This window comes from Erpetoichthys calabaricus, chromosome 1 (genome assembly GCF_900747795.2).
Source record: "Erpetoichthys calabaricus chromosome 1, fErpCal1.3, whole genome shotgun sequence".
Taxonomy (NCBI): Eukaryota; Metazoa; Chordata; class Cladistia; order Polypteriformes; family Polypteridae; genus Erpetoichthys; species Erpetoichthys calabaricus.
Window position 1 is genome coordinate 226,846,784 of NC_041394.2, and position 21,297 is coordinate 226,868,080.

General features: G+C 37.9%; 1 protein-coding gene across 1 annotated transcript in view; it reads right to left on the reverse strand.

Annotated features, from left to right (window-relative positions):
- tbc1d22a (TBC1 domain family, member 22a) overlaps positions 1–21,297 on the reverse strand; it is a 328,538-nt gene that overhangs the window by 276,208 nt on the left and 31,033 nt on the right. Inside the window, 2 exon segments of the mRNA XM_051928637.1 lie at positions 4,461–4,640; positions 6,987–7,375. Coding sequence (XP_051784597.1) covers positions 4,461–4,640; positions 6,987–7,375 — 569 coding nt within the window.

A 21,297-nucleotide genomic window follows, 5' to 3' on the forward strand; every position in this document is an offset into this window, starting at 1 on the left:
GCTCTCCTCTGCACATGTCCAAACCAACGCAATCTCGCCTCTCTGACTTTGTCTCCCAACCGTCCAACCTGAGCTGACCCTCTAATGTACTCATTTCTAATCCTGTCCATCCTCATCACACCCAATGCAAATCTTATCATTAACTCTGTCACCTCCAGCTTTGTCTCCTGCTTTCTGGTCAGTGTCACCGTCTCCAGCCCATACAACGTAACTGGCCTCACTACCGTCCTGTAGACCTTCCCTAAAACTGAATAAAAATATAAAAATATAAAAAAAAAAAAAAAAACGCTGACCTTAACAAGCACCTTAAAACACCAACTGTTACAGACTCAAATCAAATGTATGTGTTTATCGTACAATAGTAACAATAAGAGCAGCTCCTACTCAAAATGGTAATTCTGAACGGCAACTCAGATTCAATCCTGCGACCTCTTGATTATGAGTGTACAGTTCTTACCGTTGCGCCACCCATGAGGTTGTATCTTCGTCGTACACTAACCCAATTTTTTTTTCCTTTGGTTATATTCTTGAATAAAAAATAAAACTTGTTTTGTTATACGTGTACCTTTTGTGAAAGTGTTAATTTGATATTTGGACACAGTCTTCACACATTATACACTCTATGTCAAAACTTTGTCGTTAGTACTATAACATGAAAAAGTTTCTATTTTACGTATTTGTTGAACATTTCTTGCGTTTCTCTCATTTCCTGTCATCCTTCACTTACCCAGATTGTTGTAGACACGGAACACACATGAAATGCATGTGTTCCAAACAACAACATATCATTTACCCTATTCAACTCAAAGAACTCATACTCAGTTAAAGAACTTTTTGCCCGAGGTGAGCTCTGGCGGTGGGGGGGATGAGATAGCAGGCTGCTTGTGCTGACTGACATATTTACAAAAGAAAAGACGCTGATGGAGTGGTGCGAAGGGATTTAAGGTGGGCCAGGTTTTACGAGTGGGTTACGAGTTTTTTCAGTCTTCAGTGATTCTAGTATTAAAAGCAGAAACAGTATACACTGTCCTTTATACATCCTCCTCCTCTTGACAATATAAGGAACAAAGTTTAACGGCCAAATAATTTAAAAAATATATATATCTTTTTTTGGTGGCATTATAGTATAGTGGCTAATGCTCTATACCTTTCACTTGAAGTCTGCCAATTTAATGCTCACTTTAACTTTTTGTGTGACCCTGATGAAGTTTCTAAACTGGCATACAGTATTCTATCTGTGGACAATAGTATGTTATCTTCATCTGGTAAGTAATTTTACATAAAGCTTTCAGGTAAAAGTACAATAAGAATTATAAACAGAATTGGTGAAAGCATAGCAAGGAGTATGTTATGAGAAAGACTAGCATAACATCCTGTGTTTTGCTTGTACACAATGCTGCTAGGAGAGGTTCTCCCTTCCCATAACCCTGACTTAAATAAGTGTAAATGTGAAGATGGCTATGCATAGGCTAAAGCGTAAAACTCATTTCAAATGTGCAAGGATATGTGACATAGAATCTAAACAGTCTAATTAAAAACCATCATATTATAAGCTACACTTAGTTGGAGCAGAGCCAACTTCTTGAGTGCATCATCAGAATAATGCAGCTTTAAGTTTCACATTAATTAGTATATGGATTTCTTGATTAAAGGAAAGATAATAAGACAGCATAACATCTTAAAACCTCTGCAATAAAAATGCTACTTTGGTGAATTAAATTAATAATATATGAGACTTCTGTCTTAGGTTAATTGGCAATGCTAAATTGGCTCAGAATGAGTAAGGGAGAATGTGTACATAAATGACACCTCATAGGTAAACTAATTCCTGCTTAGAACCACGTTTCCAAAATATGCTGTGATGCCCTAAGCTCAACTTCAGAATTAGATTAAACTGTTTTATAAAATGGATAGTCAAGCATGCGCACCAGTGGGTCATCTTCCGGGTTCACATGAAGTAAATGATTCCACCTAGGGGTGAGAGGGGGTGGTGCTACTAACAAACTTGCCTCCTTCTTTCCTCACATCCTGGAGAGAACACCTTTTCAGGGCACAGAATTGAAAGAAGCTCCACCCCTTCCCATCCAAAGCAGAGTAGGCACAGAGGATGGCGTGACATAAAATTTGATGTGGACCGGACTTCTGTGTTGATTCAAGCCTGAAACCCATTTCACAAATGGCTAAGTGGACTATTCTCTGCTTAAAGCTGCACATTAAAGTTCTTAATTTTCATTGCTTTTTCAGCATTTTTGTCGTAATTAAACTGAGTTTTGTTTTCCAGTTGGCTTCCAAATCATCCTATCTTGTCCTGCACCACATAATACAGCTGACCATTTTGAGGTTTTCTTTGTAATTTTTTGCCTTGCCTCTGTCATTCAGACAATTTTTCTAACAACATTAGAAATAGATTATTTTTGTTGCCATCTATTAGAAGAGTTTATCACAAAAGATTACATAACTTTACTTATACTCCTGAAGCACTATGAGCATCAAGTCCATTGTATTATAATCTGTCAAAGTTTAAGAAAATTACTGAGGTAAAGGACCAACAAGGGGTACATTTTAACAGTAAAGGTGCAATTGAAAAATACTAAGAGCGAAGCCGTTAAAAACTGCATGCCCATGTACAACTAACTAATGCTTTAGAAATGTTTTATGTAGCTTTCCTTAACGGCTCAATCAAGAAAAGAGGCACAGATGGCAAATTAGAACATGGAACAGGAAATAAAATTAAACTTCTACTATTTAGTTGTGCTTGAAAGTTTGTAAACCTTTAGAATTTTCTATATTTCTGCATAAATATGACCTAAAACATCATCAGATTTTCACTCAAGTCCTAAAAGTAGATAAAGAGAAACCAGTTAAACAAATAAGACAAAAATATTATACTTGGTCATTTATTTATTGAGGAAAATGATCGAATATTACATATTTGTGAGTGGCAAAAGCATGTGAACCTCTAGGATTAGCAGTTAGATTGAAGGTGAAATTAGAGTAAGGTGTTTTCAATCAATGGGATGACAATCAGGTGTGAGAGGGTACCCTGTGTTATTTAAAGAACAGGGATCTGTAAAAGTCTGCTCTTCACAACACGTTTGTGGAAGTATACCATGGCACGAACAAAGGAGATTTCTGAGGACCTCAGAAAAGGAGTTGTTGATGCTCATCAGGCTGGAAAAGGTTACAAAACCATCTCTAAAGAGTTTGGATTCCACCAATCCACAGTCAGACAGATTGTGTACAAATGGAGGAAATTCAAGACCATTGTTACCCTAAGCAGGAGTGATCGACCAAGAAAGATCACTCCAAGAGCAAGGTGTGTAATAGTCGGCAAGCTTACAAAGGACCCCAGGGTAACTTCTAAGCAACTGAAGGCCTCTCTCACATTGGCTAATGTTCATGTTCATGAGTTCACCATCAGGAGAACACTGAACAACAATGGTGTGCATGGCAAGGTTGCAAGGAGAAAGCCACTGCTCTCCAAAAAAAACATTGCTGCAGAAGGCTATAGGAAGAATGTTTTGTGGACGGATGACACCAAAACAGAACTTTTTGGTTTAAATGAAAAGCGTTATGTTTGGAGAAAGGAAAACACTGCATTCCAGCATAAGAACCTTATCCCATCTGTGAAACATGGTGGTGGTATTATCATGCTTTGGGCCTGTTTTGCTGCATCTGGGCCAGGACAGCTTGCCCTCATTGATGGAACAATGAATTCTGAATTATATCCGAGAATTCTAAAGGAAAATGTCAGGACATCTGTCCATGAACTGAATCTCAAGAGAAGGTGGGTCATGCAGCAAGACAACGACCCTAAGCACACAAGTCGTTCTACCAAAGAATGGTTAAAGAAGAATAAAGTTAATGTTTTGGAATGGCCAAGTCAAAGTCCTGACCTTAATCCAATCAAAATGTTGATGAAGGACCTGAAGCGAGCAGTTAATGTGATGAAACCCATCAACACCCCAAAGTTGAAGCTGTTCTGTACGAAGGAATGGGCTAAAATTCCTCCAAGCCAGTGTGCAGGACTGATCAACAGTTACTGGAAAAGTTTAGTTGCAGTTATTGTTGCAAAGGGGGGGGGTCGTCACACCAGATACTGAAAGCAAAGGTTCACATACTTTTGCCACTCACAAATATGTAATATTCGATCATTTTCCTTAATAAATAAATGACCAAGTATAATACTTTTGTCTCATTTGTTTAACTGGTCTCTCTTTATCTACTTTTAGGACTTGAGTGAAAATCTGATGATGTTTTAGGTCATTTTTATGCAGAAATATAGAAACTTCTAAAGGGTTCACAAACTTTCAAGCACAACTGTATAATGAATGTGCACACATTGGTAGCAAAACTTTCACAGATGTTACTTAAAGTATGTATTTAATATTTGGAGACAAAACAGTATTATACTCTTTGCTAAACTAGTATTAATGGGTCAAAACCAAATTTTAGCTTACCTGTATCAGTGTTGGGTCCTGCCAGCAGCTGTGTGAACTTTTCTAACCGAGAAGCTTCTCTTTCAGTTATTACTGGAGCCCCCGATGTATTCTGGTCTGCAATTCTAGCCACTAAAGGAATTACAGGCCTGTGCGGAAGAGACTGTTGCCTTTGAAGAGCTGTTTTTTCACTTACTGAATCTAAAACAAAGTACATAATATTAATATGCAACTAAGTCATTGTTAAAGAAACTGATGTATTTAATTTTAAAGAAAAAACACTATGTCAACAAACTGTAAGCTGATGTGGGACCTAAGGAATTATTAAATGACTATATTCGGAAGTTAATTTGTAAAAATAAAAAATTTTAAAAAATATATGGATTACTAAAAAGTTTTAAAAAGTACATACAATACTATGAATTATTATTTGTAAAGTAACAATTTCTCCACTTTACATATGCCAGGCAAGTTGTTAAAACACAATTTTTTGATAGCAATTTGATTACAAGTTTATTTCTCTCACATAGAAATAATCATCAGAAAAAGCAGTTTATAAATATAAAAATGGCACCTACAGTAGAATAAAAACTGAACTGAAATGTAAAATACAGTATAAACCAAAAACAAGTAAAAACACTAAAACATGTTCTTTCAAAAAAGAATTAAATGGTTTCAAATCTGGCTTTATTATCAAAAAGGGGGTACCGATTTAAATATGAAAACAAGTGTTCTTTAACAAACATTTTATTTAAACAACTAACTACATGCTATTTAAATGTGTGTTCAAAAAGGAAAGAATGTCAATTTAGGGTTGCACAATATATTATTTCAGCATCATCGCGATGTGTGCGTGTGCAATAGTTGCATCACAGGAAATACAATGTTATTTATTACATTTTGCAATGTCAGTTCACAAAAATAACTTGCACAATCAAGGGACACATAAATGCAAAACGCTTAGTGGATTAGCTACCATGTTCTATTAACAGAATTGAAAGAATAAAAATCAACCCACATACAGATACTTATATCAGGAAGTGTGTTGTCAAGTAAAGAAAAATAAATAAATAAATAAAATGAATGAATTAATTAATTAGAAATTCGTCATGCTATAATTTTGCTGCTTTTTTATTACTTAGGTGTTACCCTGGTCCACAAACTATAATGATATAAGCAACACATTAACAATTCATCTAAACAGAACACAGCAGAAAGAAATGTCTTTCTAAAATGTATAATAACTTAATATTTTGGAGCTTACACAGCATTTTATGAACCAAACATTGCGGGAAGAAACAAACTGCTTTGGCAGACTGAGAAAATCTCCCTGCAGTGGCAAACAGGACGGGACATGGCGACAAACAGGACGGGACATGGCGACAAACAGGACGGGACATGGCGACAAACAGGACGGGACATGGCCACAAACAGGACGGGACATGGCCACAAACAGGACGGGACATGGCCACAAACAGGACGGGACATGGCCACAAACAGGACGGGACATGGCCACATCTAACTATGCAAACACAGATAATGTTACATGGGTGGGTCTGAAATCCTAATTCCGCCCATGTATATGCATGCCTCTCTAAGCTCCGTCTCCATCCCATCCCGCATCCCAGACCGAGGCCATTCTCCCCACAATCATTCTCGAATAAACAAAGTAGGCCCTAAAACTGAGCAATGAACAGTAGAAAAACACCAGAACTAAAAAGTAAAAAGAAATGCAACATCAGTCATATGGAATTATTTTGAATGAAAGGATGATGTAGACCAAAAATAGGTAAGTCCCATACATATGAACAAGTTTCTTTCCAACAGCATGTTTGCAAGTACAATTTGTTCTTAACTCCAACAAAGTTAGCATAGGCGACCACCGAACACAATTAAACATGTATCCGATGGAACTTGTAATCAGCAAACAGTCGACTTCAACTTATAAGGAAAACAAATGCAACAATGCCTTTTGTTTGCTCTAATGCTCTAATTATGATTTGTTCTCTTCCTCCACCATCTGTGACGCAACAAAACAGTAGAAGAAAGAGCAACAATAAAGCTGCAGTCTCACAAACCTAACAACAAGCTTACAACAACTTGGTCAACAACCTATATGTTGTATACTTTAGCAATAAGATGACAAGTTAAATGAATAATCTGCAACAAAAAACACTGTAATGAAAAAAGCAGAAAAATTCTTTCAAGTGTGTATATATCTACAGTATATAACTGGATACCCACCAGGGATTATGTATGAAGTGCAAAAACACAAAGTTAAGCAATCATTTATAAGAAATAGGTAAAAAAAATACAATTAAAAGTTTCATTACTATGGAGTCAATATCATTCAACTACAAGTGAACATTTTTAATTGACAGTCTAACTGTAAACTGTCGATATCAAATTGCATTTACTTTAAGGTTCAACTGCACTATATTAAATATATTGCCAAAACACTGGATTCTTAAATAATCCTACAGTTTAAAATAAAATAAAGAAATATACTGTGTACAAATAACTGTTTCAGATTTATATACTACAAACCTTTTGCTGAACCTATGTGAGCTTCACTGAATGACTTCACCATTCTGCCTTCACTGAAAAGATTTGGAGATGCATGAAGTGAAAGCTGTGGTGCATCTTCCTTTTCCTCTACTTCCTCATCCAAGTGATCATCTTCTTTGTCTTTAGCAAAATGCTGCTCTTGGCGTTTCTGCTGTTCCTGCAACTTACTGTGATTCTCAATTACTTTATTTGCCGTTTCCATTACAACTTCTATATTTAGGTTTTGTGCAGCCATTGCCAAAAGCTCATCATCATCATCATCTCCAACATCCCATGCATCACTAGTGATACTTTCAAACTCCTGAAAGGTTGTTGCTTTCTTTGGTTTCACTGGTGTTGTCTGTTGCTTGCTGCCTGTTTTAATTAAACTGACAAGAGTAGCAAAAGTCAGTAATTTACCCAATTTTAAAAGTAAGCAATATAAACAATATATTGGGAGAAATACCTTTATGTTATTATGAATTCATTTAGCTCCATTTAAAATACAAACACACACATGCACAATTATATCAGTTTATTAGGTAAACTGATTCATTCAATTTTTAAATCTCTACAGGGTGGCAATAGGAACAACATCGGAAGTAACCACAGACATACACAAACACTTTCACCCACAATCTAATTCACTTCAGCTTGAGTTCATTCAGGTTTATTATTTTATGCACACAGTTCAGGTTTATTATTTAATGCACACAGTACATGTCTCCTCAGAACAGTAACAATAATACAATACCAATAAAGCATAAAGAACACATGAGAGATGTGCGTGAACCAGAATACCCTGTACAAAATCATAGCTGACATAGGGAGAACTAAAGTTTGACAGAGCTTGTGCTGGGATATGATCACATTAAAGTTATTAAACTCTAAGTGGCAGCGTTGTGTTTTAAAACTAATAGGTCTTCACTGAAAATACTCTGAACAATGGGGAACAATATATAGTTTTTATTTTACCTTACCACTTAGAAATACCACTTAAGCTCTAACATAGTTGGATAATTAACAAACATTATTACGTAATACAAGGGCAATAAAACTTTTATTTAATTTGTTAAAGTGATAATTTTATTAGCACCAGTTAACTTATCAGTGTTCTTTACAAAGTTGTCTAGTATACAGTTTCGTCATTCATTACTGTAAATTTTCAGCTTCATGGAAATTGAAGACTGACACAGATCACTTAAAACATTACAGATAAATTGTAGTTTGAGATCAAATGAACATGGAAAACTATATGCAAATACATTCTTTTCCCAGAAAATGTAGTTTATTCCTTCTAATAAGTCAGACTTTTACCACCTATGGCAGAGACAAGGGAATATTATGTTCTTGTTTTAAGCAGTCAAAAAATCTTCTGAACTTAAAAATAACTGAAATACATGAGATTTGGTGAATTATCATGCTTGTATTCAATGTGGGGGGTCAGCTGATCAGAACTAAATGGGAAAATTCAGACATGCAAGATAAAGGAACTGGGAATTGCTGGGTGTGACAAAGATGAAAATGGATTGGAGGCATTAAATAATTTGCTATTATAATATAGTAGGGAGTATGGGGTCCACAGAAAATGCCATCAAGATGCAAATTAGACTATTTTTCTTGCTTAAATATCATAAGCATTCATCTACGCAATTCATTATTTTAAAGAAGGACTGTACTTTTTTTTTTTTAATGAATGCATGACATGGAAAAGGAATCTCTTTTGGGCTATTATGTGAATAAATAATTGAAATTTTGTTATTTTTTATTATATTACCTGTTTTTGGTAATATAGAACCAAAAAAAATTTTGGACCAGATTTTGAGTAGAAAATTGCACCCTTATAATAAAGCAACAGTTGTACTCAGTAAAAATGATCAGAAGGACATGTAGTTGTGCATGCCATATCAGCCGACCCCAGAGGTTCACCTCTTAATGGAATACAAGGGATCAAAGCTACTCTTGCTCACAAGACTTGGACAAAAATGTACATTAGTAATATATGCATGTGAAGTGTCATTTTATACCATTTTTAGGTTATGAATATGTTGTTATATTTGTGATTTTTTTGATCCTTTGCTAGGGATATAGCCCTTTATGGACATCTATCAGCAGATGAAAAATTACAAATGTCTATTCCAATCGAGAATATTTAAAATAAAAAAAAAATTAATTGAAGCACAGATTTTAATATTTCTAATTTTTGATGTAATTATTTATGCTTATTATATTAACCCAGCCACAGGGGATGTATAAACCAGTGTGTTTCCATGCTGGTCCCAAGCCCGGATAAATGGGGAGGGTTACATCAGGAAGGGCATCCGGTGTAAAATTTTCCCAGATCAATATGCGAACAACAATAGAAATTTCCATACCAGATCGGCCAAGGCCTGGAGTAACAACGTGTTGGCCAAAGAAGGAGAAGATGAGGGGTGAGACATCTCCGGAAGCAGGAGGAGAGGCGGAAGGTAAAGAAAGTGGAACTGAGGATAGGAACTTTGAATGTTGGCAGTATGACAGGTAACCGGAGAGAGTTAGCTGATGTGATGGAGAGAAGGAACAGAGATGGATTCAAATTGTCCCATCATTGTGTGGATGGAAGACAAAATTGGGTAGGGGTTATTCTGAAGGAACAGTATGTCAAGAGTGTTTGGAGGTGAAAAGAGTATTAGACAGAGTTATGATTATGAAGCTGGAAATTGAAGGTGTGATGGTGAATGTTGTTAGTGCATATGCCCCGTTAGTTGGGTATACGATGGAAGAGAAAAGATTTCAGGAGTGAGCTTGATGAAGTAATGGACAGTAGAGCGGATTTCAATGGACATGTAGGTGAAGGGAACAGAGGGGATGAGGTGGTAATGAGTAGGTATGGTGTCAAGGAGAGGAATGAAGAAGGTCAGATGAAAGTTGGATTTTGCGAAAAGGATGGGCATAGCTGTAGTGAATATGTATTTTAAGAAGAGAGAGGAGCATTGGGTGACATACAAGAGTAGAGGAAGATGCACACAGGTCGATTATATCCTATGCAGGAGGGTCAATCTGAAGGAGATTGAAGACTGCAAAGCGGTGGCAGGGAAAAGTGTAGTTAGGCAGCATAGGATGGTGGTCTGTAGGATGACAATGGAGATCAAAAAGAGGAAGAGAGTGAGGGCAGAGCCAAGGATCAAATGGTGGAAGTTGAAAAAGGAAGACTGCAAGGTTAAATTCAGGGAGGAGGTAAGACGGGCACTGGGTGGCAGTAAAGAGTTACCATATAGCTGGTCAACTACAGCAGAAGTAGTAAGGGTGACAGCAAGAAGGGTGCTTGGCAAGACATCTGGACAGAAGAAGGAGGAAAACCTGGCGGTGGAATGGGGAAGTACAGGAGAGTATGCAGAGGAAGATGTTGGCGTAAAAGAAGTGGGATAATCAGAGAGATGCAGAAAGTAGACAGTAGAACAAGGAGATAAGGCGCAAGGTGAAGAGAGAGGTGGCGAAGGCTAAAGAAAATGCATATGATGAGCTGTATGAGAGGTTGGACACTAAGGAGGGAGAAAATGACCTGTACCAATTGGTTAGACAGAAAGACTGAGCTGGTAAAGATGTGCAGCAGATTAGGGTGATAAAGGATAAAGATGGAAATGTACTCACAAGCAAGGAGAATGTGTTGTGCAGATGGAAAGAGTACTTTCAGAGGCTGATGAATAAAGAGAGAGAGAGAGAGAGTTGGATGATGTGGTGATAATGAATCAGGAAGTGCAACGGATTAGCAAGGAGGAAGTAAAGACAGCTATGAAGAGAAGAGAATGAAGAATGGAAAGGCTGCTGGTCCAAATGACATACCTGTGGAAGCATGGAGGTGTTTAGGAGAGATGGCAGTGGAGTTTCTAACCAGACTGTTTAATGCAATCTTGGAAAGTGAGAGGATGCCTGAGGAGTGGAGAAGAAGTGTACTAGTATCGAAGTCGGGAATGGCAGAGAACTATGTAAAAGTTGTACAGGATATGTACGAGGGAAGTGTGACAGTGGCGAGGTCTGTGGTAGGAATGAGAGATGCATTCAATGTGAAGGTGGGATTACATCAGGGATTGGCTCTCAGCCCTTTCTTACTTGGAATGGTGATGGACAGGTTAACAGACAAGATTAGACAGGAGTCCCCATGGACTATGATGTTTGCTGATGACACTGATCTGTAGCAAGAGTTGGGAGCAGGTTGAAGAGACCCTGGAGAGATGGAGATAAGCTCAAGAGAGGAAAGGAATGAAGATCAGTAAGAATAGAACAGACAGAATACATATGTGTAAATGACAGGGAGGTCAGTGGAATGGTTAGGATGCAGGGAGTAGAGCTGGCGAAGGTGGACGAGTTTAAATAATTGGGAACAACAGTACAGAGTAATAGGGATTGTGGAAGAGAGGTGAAACAGAGTACTGGCAGGGTGGAATAGGTGGAGAAGAGTGTCAGGAGTAATTTGTGACAGATGGGTGTCAGCAAGAGTGAAAGGGAAGGTCTACAGGAAGGTAGTGAGACCAGCTATGTTATATGGGTTGGAGATTGTGGCACTGACTAAAAGACAGGAGACAGAGCTGGAGGTAGTTCTGGGCGGTATGACCAAAATTCTATATCATGGTATTTTTCAAAATTATACCGGTTTCACGGTATTGGACGGTATTTTTTTCCCATGCATGAGTGGATGTTAACCACATTTTACACTGCAATTACTGGCTAAGAATAACCTATTCCACTGTCATGAGAATTGTACATTGTACAAAAAAAAAAAAAAAACATTTTAATGTACACACAAGTATTAATACAGGTTTGCATGGCCCCATAAAGTGATAGTTTTCAAGGGGGTGGCACTAATGAAGAGAAGGAATCACATTGCATGGCAGATGCACTCAAAATATAGAGCTTTTTTATTGAACAAAGTTTGCAAACAACTTAAACTAAAATTTTGACAACATATTTTCAACCATCCAAACAGGCATTTAGACTCAGTAAAATATCCAGAGGTGCTTGTCAAAAGTTGTATTAAACTGAACAAGTCTTAGAAAAGGAATAGTAAAATATTTTTTTGTAAACCAACTACACTTTCTGTTAATGTTAACAATCTCTGTCCACTGACACGTTAAAGTGACTTTTTAAATAACTTTACCATCATTAAACTGCATAATATTTAAACTAATAAATAATAACAAAATAAATAATAGTGCAACTTTCAGTAATAATACTATTACTCAAGACTTCAAGCACAGGTGCATTACACAGTATTCACCAAATTAAAGTGAAACAAGAGCAACTTGGTGATGACATCTTTACCAACTGAACCATCATTAAGGCAAATTGCATTAATATGGACCTTACTTCAAGCTAAGCTATATACATAAATAATAAAACTGCAACTTGCATTTATAGTGCTATTTGTGGTATAGCCCTACGGAAGCGTATCAGCACCACGGTGAAGAAAAAAAAAATACGGACACAGTGAAGGAAAAAAAAAACTATATGTCGAGAATAAAGTCGACAAGTTGACTTTATTCTCGACATTTCCACATTAATCTCGACGCTTATGTCGAGATTAAAGTCGACATTTCTACTTTATTCTCGCCATTTATGTCGAGATTAAAGTCGACATTTCTACTTTATTCTCGCCGTTTATGTCGAGATTAAATTCGACATTTACACTTTATTCTCATAGTTAATTTTGTCATTAAAGTAGAATGTCGTAAACTAAACTTAATCCTAATATCAATGTTTAATTTACTAGATTTTCTGAAACCCCGTCATAAATTAATGTAGTACATTAAATGCTTTGTGTTAAGTGTTCCCCAACCCAGTTGTTAATCGCTACGTGCTTCTTAAACTGATTACCTCTTGCGCTAAGAGGAGGCGCAGGCAGCGATCGCCACACAGAATACATTCACTTCATGATATTCCTGTCCTCTGAAAATGTAGAATGCCAAGATAAATTTTCATGATGAAATGCATTAAAGCAGATATTAAACTTGCACAGTAGTAGTGCTGCTCCCTCGCAGTGAGGGGTCCCCAGGTGTACATTTATGGCAGGTGTGACGAGGCTCCAAAAAACTGGATATATGAATAGGTATCACACAGGTTTAACTTAAATATTGTGTAAATGTTGGGTTCGTGATCTGGTAGTCGAAGACACTAACACAGAATTCAATGGATGTTCTTCTGAGCGGGCTTTCTTTATTTCTTGCGTGCTGTCTCTGTCTGACGTACCAAACCCCCAGTTCCAATCTTTCCTTTTTCTTTCTCCAAATAACCAATCACCACACGATAAATGTCTTTGTGAAATTAAAACTAGTTATAAACTTAGACCACGGAGTGTTCAGAACTTTAAAAAACATCTTCATTATACATGTTTAATTATGCCATCCATTCAGGGTTGCACCAATTCCAGCAAGCATTGTGTGTGAGGCAGGAGCAAATCCCAAACAGGGCGCCAGCACATCGCAGGGTGAATACGAGCAATACATACACTAGCAGGGTCAATATAGCACGACAAAACCCCACATCCTACATGACTTTGGAAAAAAAACTGAAGCACGCCGAGTAAACCCACCAGAAAAACATACAAATTCAAGGCAGGGAACACCTGGGACACCCTTGCTGCGACGCAGCAGTGCACCGTCCACGCCACTGTGCCCCCACATGATTAATACATGCTTTAATGCATTTCATAATGAAAATGTTATCAAGTATTTATCTTAGAATTCTAAATGATCAGGGAGGAGGAATATCATGAAATTAATGTATTCTGTATGGTGATCGCTGTCTGCACCTCCTCTTAGTGCTAGAGCAAGTCAGTTTAAGAAGCACGTAGCGATTAACATGGCTTGGGGAACACTTAACACAAAGCATTTAATGTGCTACATAACTTATGACAGGGTTTGAGAAAACCTATTAAATATTCATTTTAAGATGAAGTTTAGTTTACAATGTTCTAATTTAATGACAAATTACGAGAATAAATTCAGCATGTCAACTTTAATCTCGACATAAATGGCAAAAATAAAGTAGAAATGTTGAAAATAAATTCAACATGTCGTTACACTATTACACAGTACCCAGGTACATTACACAGTATTGGAAAAAAAATAAAACAAGTACAACTTGGCCTGCAGTATTATCCAGTAGTATAGAAACATAATGGTCCACATCCGACCTTTTAAAACCAAAGTATCTCCAGACAACAGACGCGGCTCCTTTTTTTTTTTTTAACGGCAAAAGTTCTTCTGTGTCATCATGTTCAACTTTATCGTCTGCTTCAGTTTCAGAATGTTCTCTGTCCATTTTCACCATTCAATACCTCCACTAACGCATGTACTCCATTGCATGCGTATTTAGCGGTGCAGCAGTGAAAAAGGTCCCCCCCTTAAACAGTTTCCCGCTGCGCCACATTCTGAAAGTTGTTTAGGCTATTTAAACCGGTGTTGCGGTATAAGAAAACTCCATATCATAACAAAAATAAAAAACGGTTTTTGGTATGAACCAGTATACCGCCCAGCACTAGAGGGAGGTATAATAGTTAAAGATGTTAAGATTTGCATTGGGTGCGATGAGGATGGACAGGATTATAAATGAGTACACTTGAGGGTCAGCTCAGGTTGGACGGTTTAGAGACAAAGTTAGAGACGCGAGATTGTGTTGGTTTTAGGGCTCATTTATACTTCATGCTCAGAACGCGTATGCGCTCGCGTCATGGCCGCCACGTGTTCTGAAAGTTCATTTGATGCGTCCTCTGAGCAGGTCCTCAGAAATTAATGCAACGCATGCACGAGTTGCAGTACCAGCAAAAAGTCGGGGGGGGGGGGGGGGGGGGCGCAGTGTGCTAAAAGTTGGAATGTGACGTCAGAGTTTCTGTTTACTATCTACATGTGACAGAAAGTCGATTTGCTGATCCTACGAGATCGGTGTGCGTGCTTCGATATTTGATAAATGGTTCGATGTGGTGAAGCAAAATGCAGACATACAGATATATTCATGGTGCTTTTATATTCAAGCGTTGCATACTCCCAATCGTAATGACACGATACGTTTTAAAATTCTCACATAATGTGCCTTCTTTTTTTCTAGGGCTTCCTCTGCTCCTGACAGCAGCTAATCACCAGCAATAGATCGTCACTTCACGCACATTAAATGTATGATATTCCAACTCTCTGCACATTTAGAATCCTTAGATTTATACTTGATATCACTTTCATGATGAAAAGCATTAAAGTATGTATATTACATTTTACAGATAAATCGGTAATTTCGTTTAAATAATGAATAATATTAATAGGACAGAGTGATGGCTCTGAGGCTAGGGATATGCACTGGCAATCGGAAGGTTGCCGGTTTGAATCCCTTAAATGCCAAAAGGGACTCTGCTCTGTTGGGCACTTCAGCAAGGCCTCTAACCTGCGATTGCTGAGCACTTTGAGTATTGAGAAAAGTGCTATATAAATGCAAAGAATTATTTTTATTATAATTACACACATGGGGTAACACAGTGGCAGAGCGTTAGCGCTGCTGTCTTGCAGGGAGTCACATCGCTGACATTCCCTGCCTGGAGTTTACACGTTTTCCTGCTGGGTTTCCTCAGTGTGCTCCAGTTTCCTTCCAAAGACATGCAGATTTGGGGATTTGGTGCCGCTAAAATGACGCTAGTGTATATGTGTTCTTGTATTCACCTTGTGATGAGCCGAGGCATCGTCCAGGGATAATTTCTCACTCGTGCCCAATGCTTGCTGGAATGGACACATCCCTGGATTTAATCAATAAACATCCTTTTCAGAGATATTGTGATAAGGTGTCATCGGAATTTAATGGGTGTTCTAGGCAATTCACAACACAGAGAAGCCGAACATGTTCTCACTGTGATAATATCTCGCACTGCCACCTGGCGGATTCCTCCAGATTTACGTAAAGTACGCGCGCAAGTATAAACACTTCAACGCTTTCGTAGCAGGAGTGTCCGCTCCAGCATGCGTCGCGTGAAGTATAACTCCGGACTTACATGTGCAGAGGAGAGCTGCTGGGTATATTGGGAAAAGGATGCTAAGAATAGAGCTGCCAGACAAGAAGAAGGCCTAAGAGAAGGTATATGGATGAGGTGAGAGAAGACATGCAGGTGATGGGTGTAACAGAGCAAGATGCAGATGATGGGAAGAGATGGAAAAAGATGATCAGCTATGGCAACCCCTAACGGAAGCAGCCAAAAGAAGAAGAATTCATGTTTACTATGTACCTCATGAAGTAAATCATTGCATTCCTTATTAATAATCCAATTTATGGCATTGGATTGCATTGTATTGAAAGGCTGCACTTTTGGTACTCACTTTGATATGTAATATTGAGTCGTAGCACTGTTATTTCTGTTAACAAAAAACTAAAATGAAAGGTATTTCAAATAATTTTAACTTATTTAAAATTAAGTTAAAATTAAGTTAAGAATAACTACAATTAAGATAGAATTGTCTGCTAGCTCGAACTAAATGAAAATGAGAAAATAACTAAAATTAAACTACTTTTTTGCAATTTGAATTTTGATTTTCATCACACTCCTCTTTCTGCACAACATATACTGCATGTGAGCATGAAGTTGCTGTTAGGACTGAGCAATTACAGTGGTGTGAAAAACTATTTGCCCCCTTCCTGATTTCTTATTCTTTTGCATGTTTGTCACACAAAATGTTTCTGATCATCAAACACATTTAACCATTAGTCAAATATAACACAAGTAAACACAAAATGCAGTTTTTAAATGATGGTTTTTATTATTTAGGGAGAAAAAAAATCCAAACCTACATGGCCCTGTGTGAAAAAGTAATTGCCCCCTTGTTAAAAAATAACCTAACTGTGGTATATCACACCTGAGTTCAATTTCCGTAGCCACCCCCAGGCCTGATTACTGCCACACCTGTTTCAATCAAGAAATCACTTAAATAGGAGCTGCCTGACACAGAGAAGTAGACCAAAAGCACCTCAAAAGCTAGACATCATGCCAAGATCCAAAGAAATTCAGGAACAAATGAGAACAGAAGTAATTGAGATCTATCAGTCTGGTAAAGGTTACAAAGCCATTTCTAAAGCTTTGGGACTCCAGCGAACCACAGTGAGAGCCATTATCCACAAATGGCAAAAACATGGAACAGTGGTGAACCTTCCCAGGAGTGGCCGGCCGACCAAAATTACCCCAAGAGCGCAGAGACGACTCATCCGAGAGGTCACAAAAGACCCCAGGACAACGTCTAAAGAACTGCAGGCCTCACTTGCCTCAATTAAGGTCAGTGTTCACGACTCCACCATAAGAAAGAGACGGGGCAAAAACGGCCTGCATGGCAGATGTCCAAGACGCAAACCACTGTTAAGCAAAAAGAACATTAGGGCTCGTCTCAATTTTGCTAAGAAACATCTCAATGATTGCCAAGACTTTTGGGAAAATACCTTGTGGACTCATGAGACAAAAGTTGAACTTTTTGGAAGGCAAATGTCCCGTTACATCTGGCGTAAAAGGAACACAGCATTTCAGAAAAAGAACATCATACCAACAGTAAAATATGGTGGTGGTAGTGTGATGGTCTGGGGTTGTTTTGCTGCTTCAGGACCTGGAAGGCTTGCTGTGATAGATGGAACCATGAATTCTACTGTCTACCAAAAAATCCTGAAGGAGAATGTCCGGCCATCTGTTCGTCAACTCAAGCTGAAGTGATCTTGGGTGCTGCAACAGGACAATGACCCAAAACACACCAGCAAATCCACCTCTGAATGGCTGAAGAAAAACAAAATGAAGACTTTGGAGTGGCCTAGTCAAAGTCCTGACCTGAATCCAATTGAGATGCTATGGCATGACCTTAAAAAGGCGGTTCATGCTAGAAAACCCTCAAATAAAGCTGAATTACAACAATTTTGCAAAGATGAGTGGGCCAAAATTCCTCCAGAGCACTGTAAAAGACTCATTGCAAGTTATCGCAAACGCTTGATTGCAGTTATTGCTGCTAAGGGTGGCCCAACCAGTTATTAGGTTCAGGGGGCAATTACTTTTTCACACAGGGCCATGTAGGTTTGGATTTTTTTTCTCCTTTAATAATAAAAATCACCATTTACAAACTGCATTTTGTGTTTACTTGTGTTATATTTGACTAATGGTTAAATGTGTTTGATGATCAGAAACATTTTGTGTGACAAACATGCAAAAGAATAAGAAATCAGGAAGGGGGCAAATAGTTTTTCACACCACTGTAACTGATTTCAAATCAAAATTGCAATTTGAAATAATGAGATTGGCAAATCGCAAAGGCTGCGATTTAGTATATATGTTATGCAGAGTGTCTAAGCAAAAGGGCTGTCAGATCGAACGTTGCTATTGTTATGCTATGTTATTTGAATTTACTTTAAAAAAGGCAAAAGCTGATATTCAATTGTAAAGGAACAGTTGTTTAATTTTACCTGCACGAATTCAGGCATCTTGTTAATCCAGACATATTATGCAAAGCTGCAGTACTTTGGAAATCTATTTTTGCACTATACTTCTACGATCTGACTTTTCGCAATTTTGAATGGTTATGTCACCTTCTTCATTAGTAAAACTTACAGCTATACCCCTTCAAAACATTTTTTTTGCCCTACTACTGTGCTCTTTGATCCATAACTCAGACCTGTCGCTGTGGGTAGGCTTCAGGGCACCATGCCGTCCAAACAGACTGCTAGAGCCAACCATTAATCATTTTTTAATGATGAAAAAATACTATTTTAAATAAAATGCACATATTGAACGTATCTGTAGATTCACAAAAAACAGAACACGTGTTTTTTTTTTTTTGATTGATAAGTGCCCTTCTGGTATGACCTCATGTTGTACCAAAACTGGTTAATCGGCTCAGATAGTAACTCCGAATTACATTCGGCAGGAGGTTGCACATACATCCAAAGATACCAATGTGGACCATTAATAATTACAAAGCATAGGACATCAATTTAAAAAAAATACATTACAGATAATGCAAAATGCCAGACATTGCCCCTGCTCCTTAATTACATGACGATCCGCCTGAAAGAAGATCCTCATATTGGCAACTGGATTCAGCTATAAAAGGGTATAAACAAAGACGGCAAACAGTCAAACTGAATAACACATGCCAAGTTCATAGTTGATCTGGGCATGGGCAATGCTAATCAAGTTGAAATGAGGGACTACCATAACGGGCAAGTTTTTACTTTGATCTTATACCGTGCTTAGCTGTGTGTGGGCACGTGTTGAGCAGCTGCCATATTACCTCTTTTGCCTTATAAACAAGTGCTGCCTGGCTTAATAATTCACTGTTCTGAGGTCCAGTGTATTATTAATATAGTCTGTAGCATTTGATTGACATTCTAAAGATTACAACGTGTTTATTGACTGGTTTTATAATTTTTTTTTTGGCATCGGCTTAATGCCGTTCTTCCGTTCTCTCGGTTGACTGGATTCTGAGTGAGATGTCAGCTCTGGTGACGTGACCTCATTTGCTAATCAAAGTTGCAATGACCTTTCATTACAAATCATCTCTTTAAACTAGCACTTGGTTGATTAGTGCATCAGCATCTTTGCTGTTCATTTATTTTGAAATCATTTGTTAAAAAGGTGCCAAAGGATTCACTTCATAAAAAAAAATAGTGAGTCTGCCACAAATATACTCAGAGCAGTTTATCTGAAAACTTCTCTTGTAGTATAAAAGTATCATTTTGTATCTGAATAGAATAAAGGCAAAAAAGTAGACATATTGTATGACCCTGACTCAATACAGTAATGATTGTGCATTTCCAAAGGTGCTAACCAGCTTGTTTGCTGAATGCCATGATATTAAATGTACCATGCCACAGTGGGCACCGATAATAAATCAAATTTGAATTCGATCTGTCTGCTGTTTTACTTCATGCACTATTCTCACAACGTCGAGGTCTTACTAACTGGCTATTATTTGACTTGATCCTTGTCAGGACAGTGAGCCATAAAAGCTGCCACTAAAAAAAGCCTAAATCCTTATAAAATACACATGCTGGGGTGCGGGATAAGGTTGTGCTTTCACGACGCACAGGATGTGCAATTTAAAAGGCGTACTCACACTATCAATTTGTTCCATGCCCGAGCACGCTTCTCCGCAAGTAATACCCACAAAGTCTCATTCATTTGTTTGACTTGTGTTATCACCATGTTCCAGGCCAACCATTTCCACTTGGAAGAGGTGGGCCCAAGCACGTTACAGTAGGATTTGGGAACAGTGTGATCGCTAAAAATGCCCAATCACAGAACAGAGACATGATGTCAACGATGCAACATTATTTCATTCGATACCATTCGAGTTAGAAATGTTTTTTTTAATTCTCATCTTACAGTTAAATGTGAATTGTACTTGGCAAGAAAAGCTGAAAATTCTTCTCTTAACATTTGTATGTGACACAAATGTTACACCAGCATCATTAACCTAAGTTGGAGTATATTCAAATATTTACTTATTTTTACGTTAAATATCTGAACCTTATTTTTTGGGTAATTTGGCAACCCTAGTAAACAATGTTAAATTTCCAATGCTGAGCAAACTGGCTCACTTATGCCTGTGCATTGTAACCACGAGTTCACCAACTGAGAGAGACTTTAGTACTCGGGACAATGTAATCACAGGACAATGTTCACGTCTGAAACCAGCAAAAGTTAACATGTTGATCAACTTGGTTCTTGACAAAAAAATTTGTAAAGACCATAATGAGTGTTGAGAAGTAGTAGAGATGTCAGGGATACCGGTATTATGTAAGGCTTCTTTTGTCTGGAGTAATTTTAAGATTTTAGTTGCTCTGTACTAGTGCTTGGCAGTATACCGGTTCATACCGAAAACTGTTTTTTATTTTTTTTATGATATGGATTTTTCTTATACCGCAACACTGGTTTAAATTGCCTAAACGACGTTCGGAACGTGGCGCAGCGGGAAACTGTTCAAGTGGGGACCTTTTTCACTGCTACACCGCTAAACACAGATTTGTTGCACTAGAGCTCTTTTTCACTGCTACACCACCAAATAGTGGGCGGTAGCATAGGTATGCCGCGTGGTGAAAATGGACAGAGAGCATTCCGAAACTGAACTAAAAGTAAAGTTGAACATGATGAACAGAAGAACTTTTGCCGAAAAAAAGGAGTCACGTCCGTCGCCTGGAGATACTTTAGTTTTAAAAGGTCAGATGTGTAAATACTGTTTCTATACTAATGGATAATACTGCAAGCCAAGTTGTACTTGTTTTTGTACTTGCTAGTGTATGTTTTGCTTGTATTCATCCTGCGATGTGCTGGCGACTC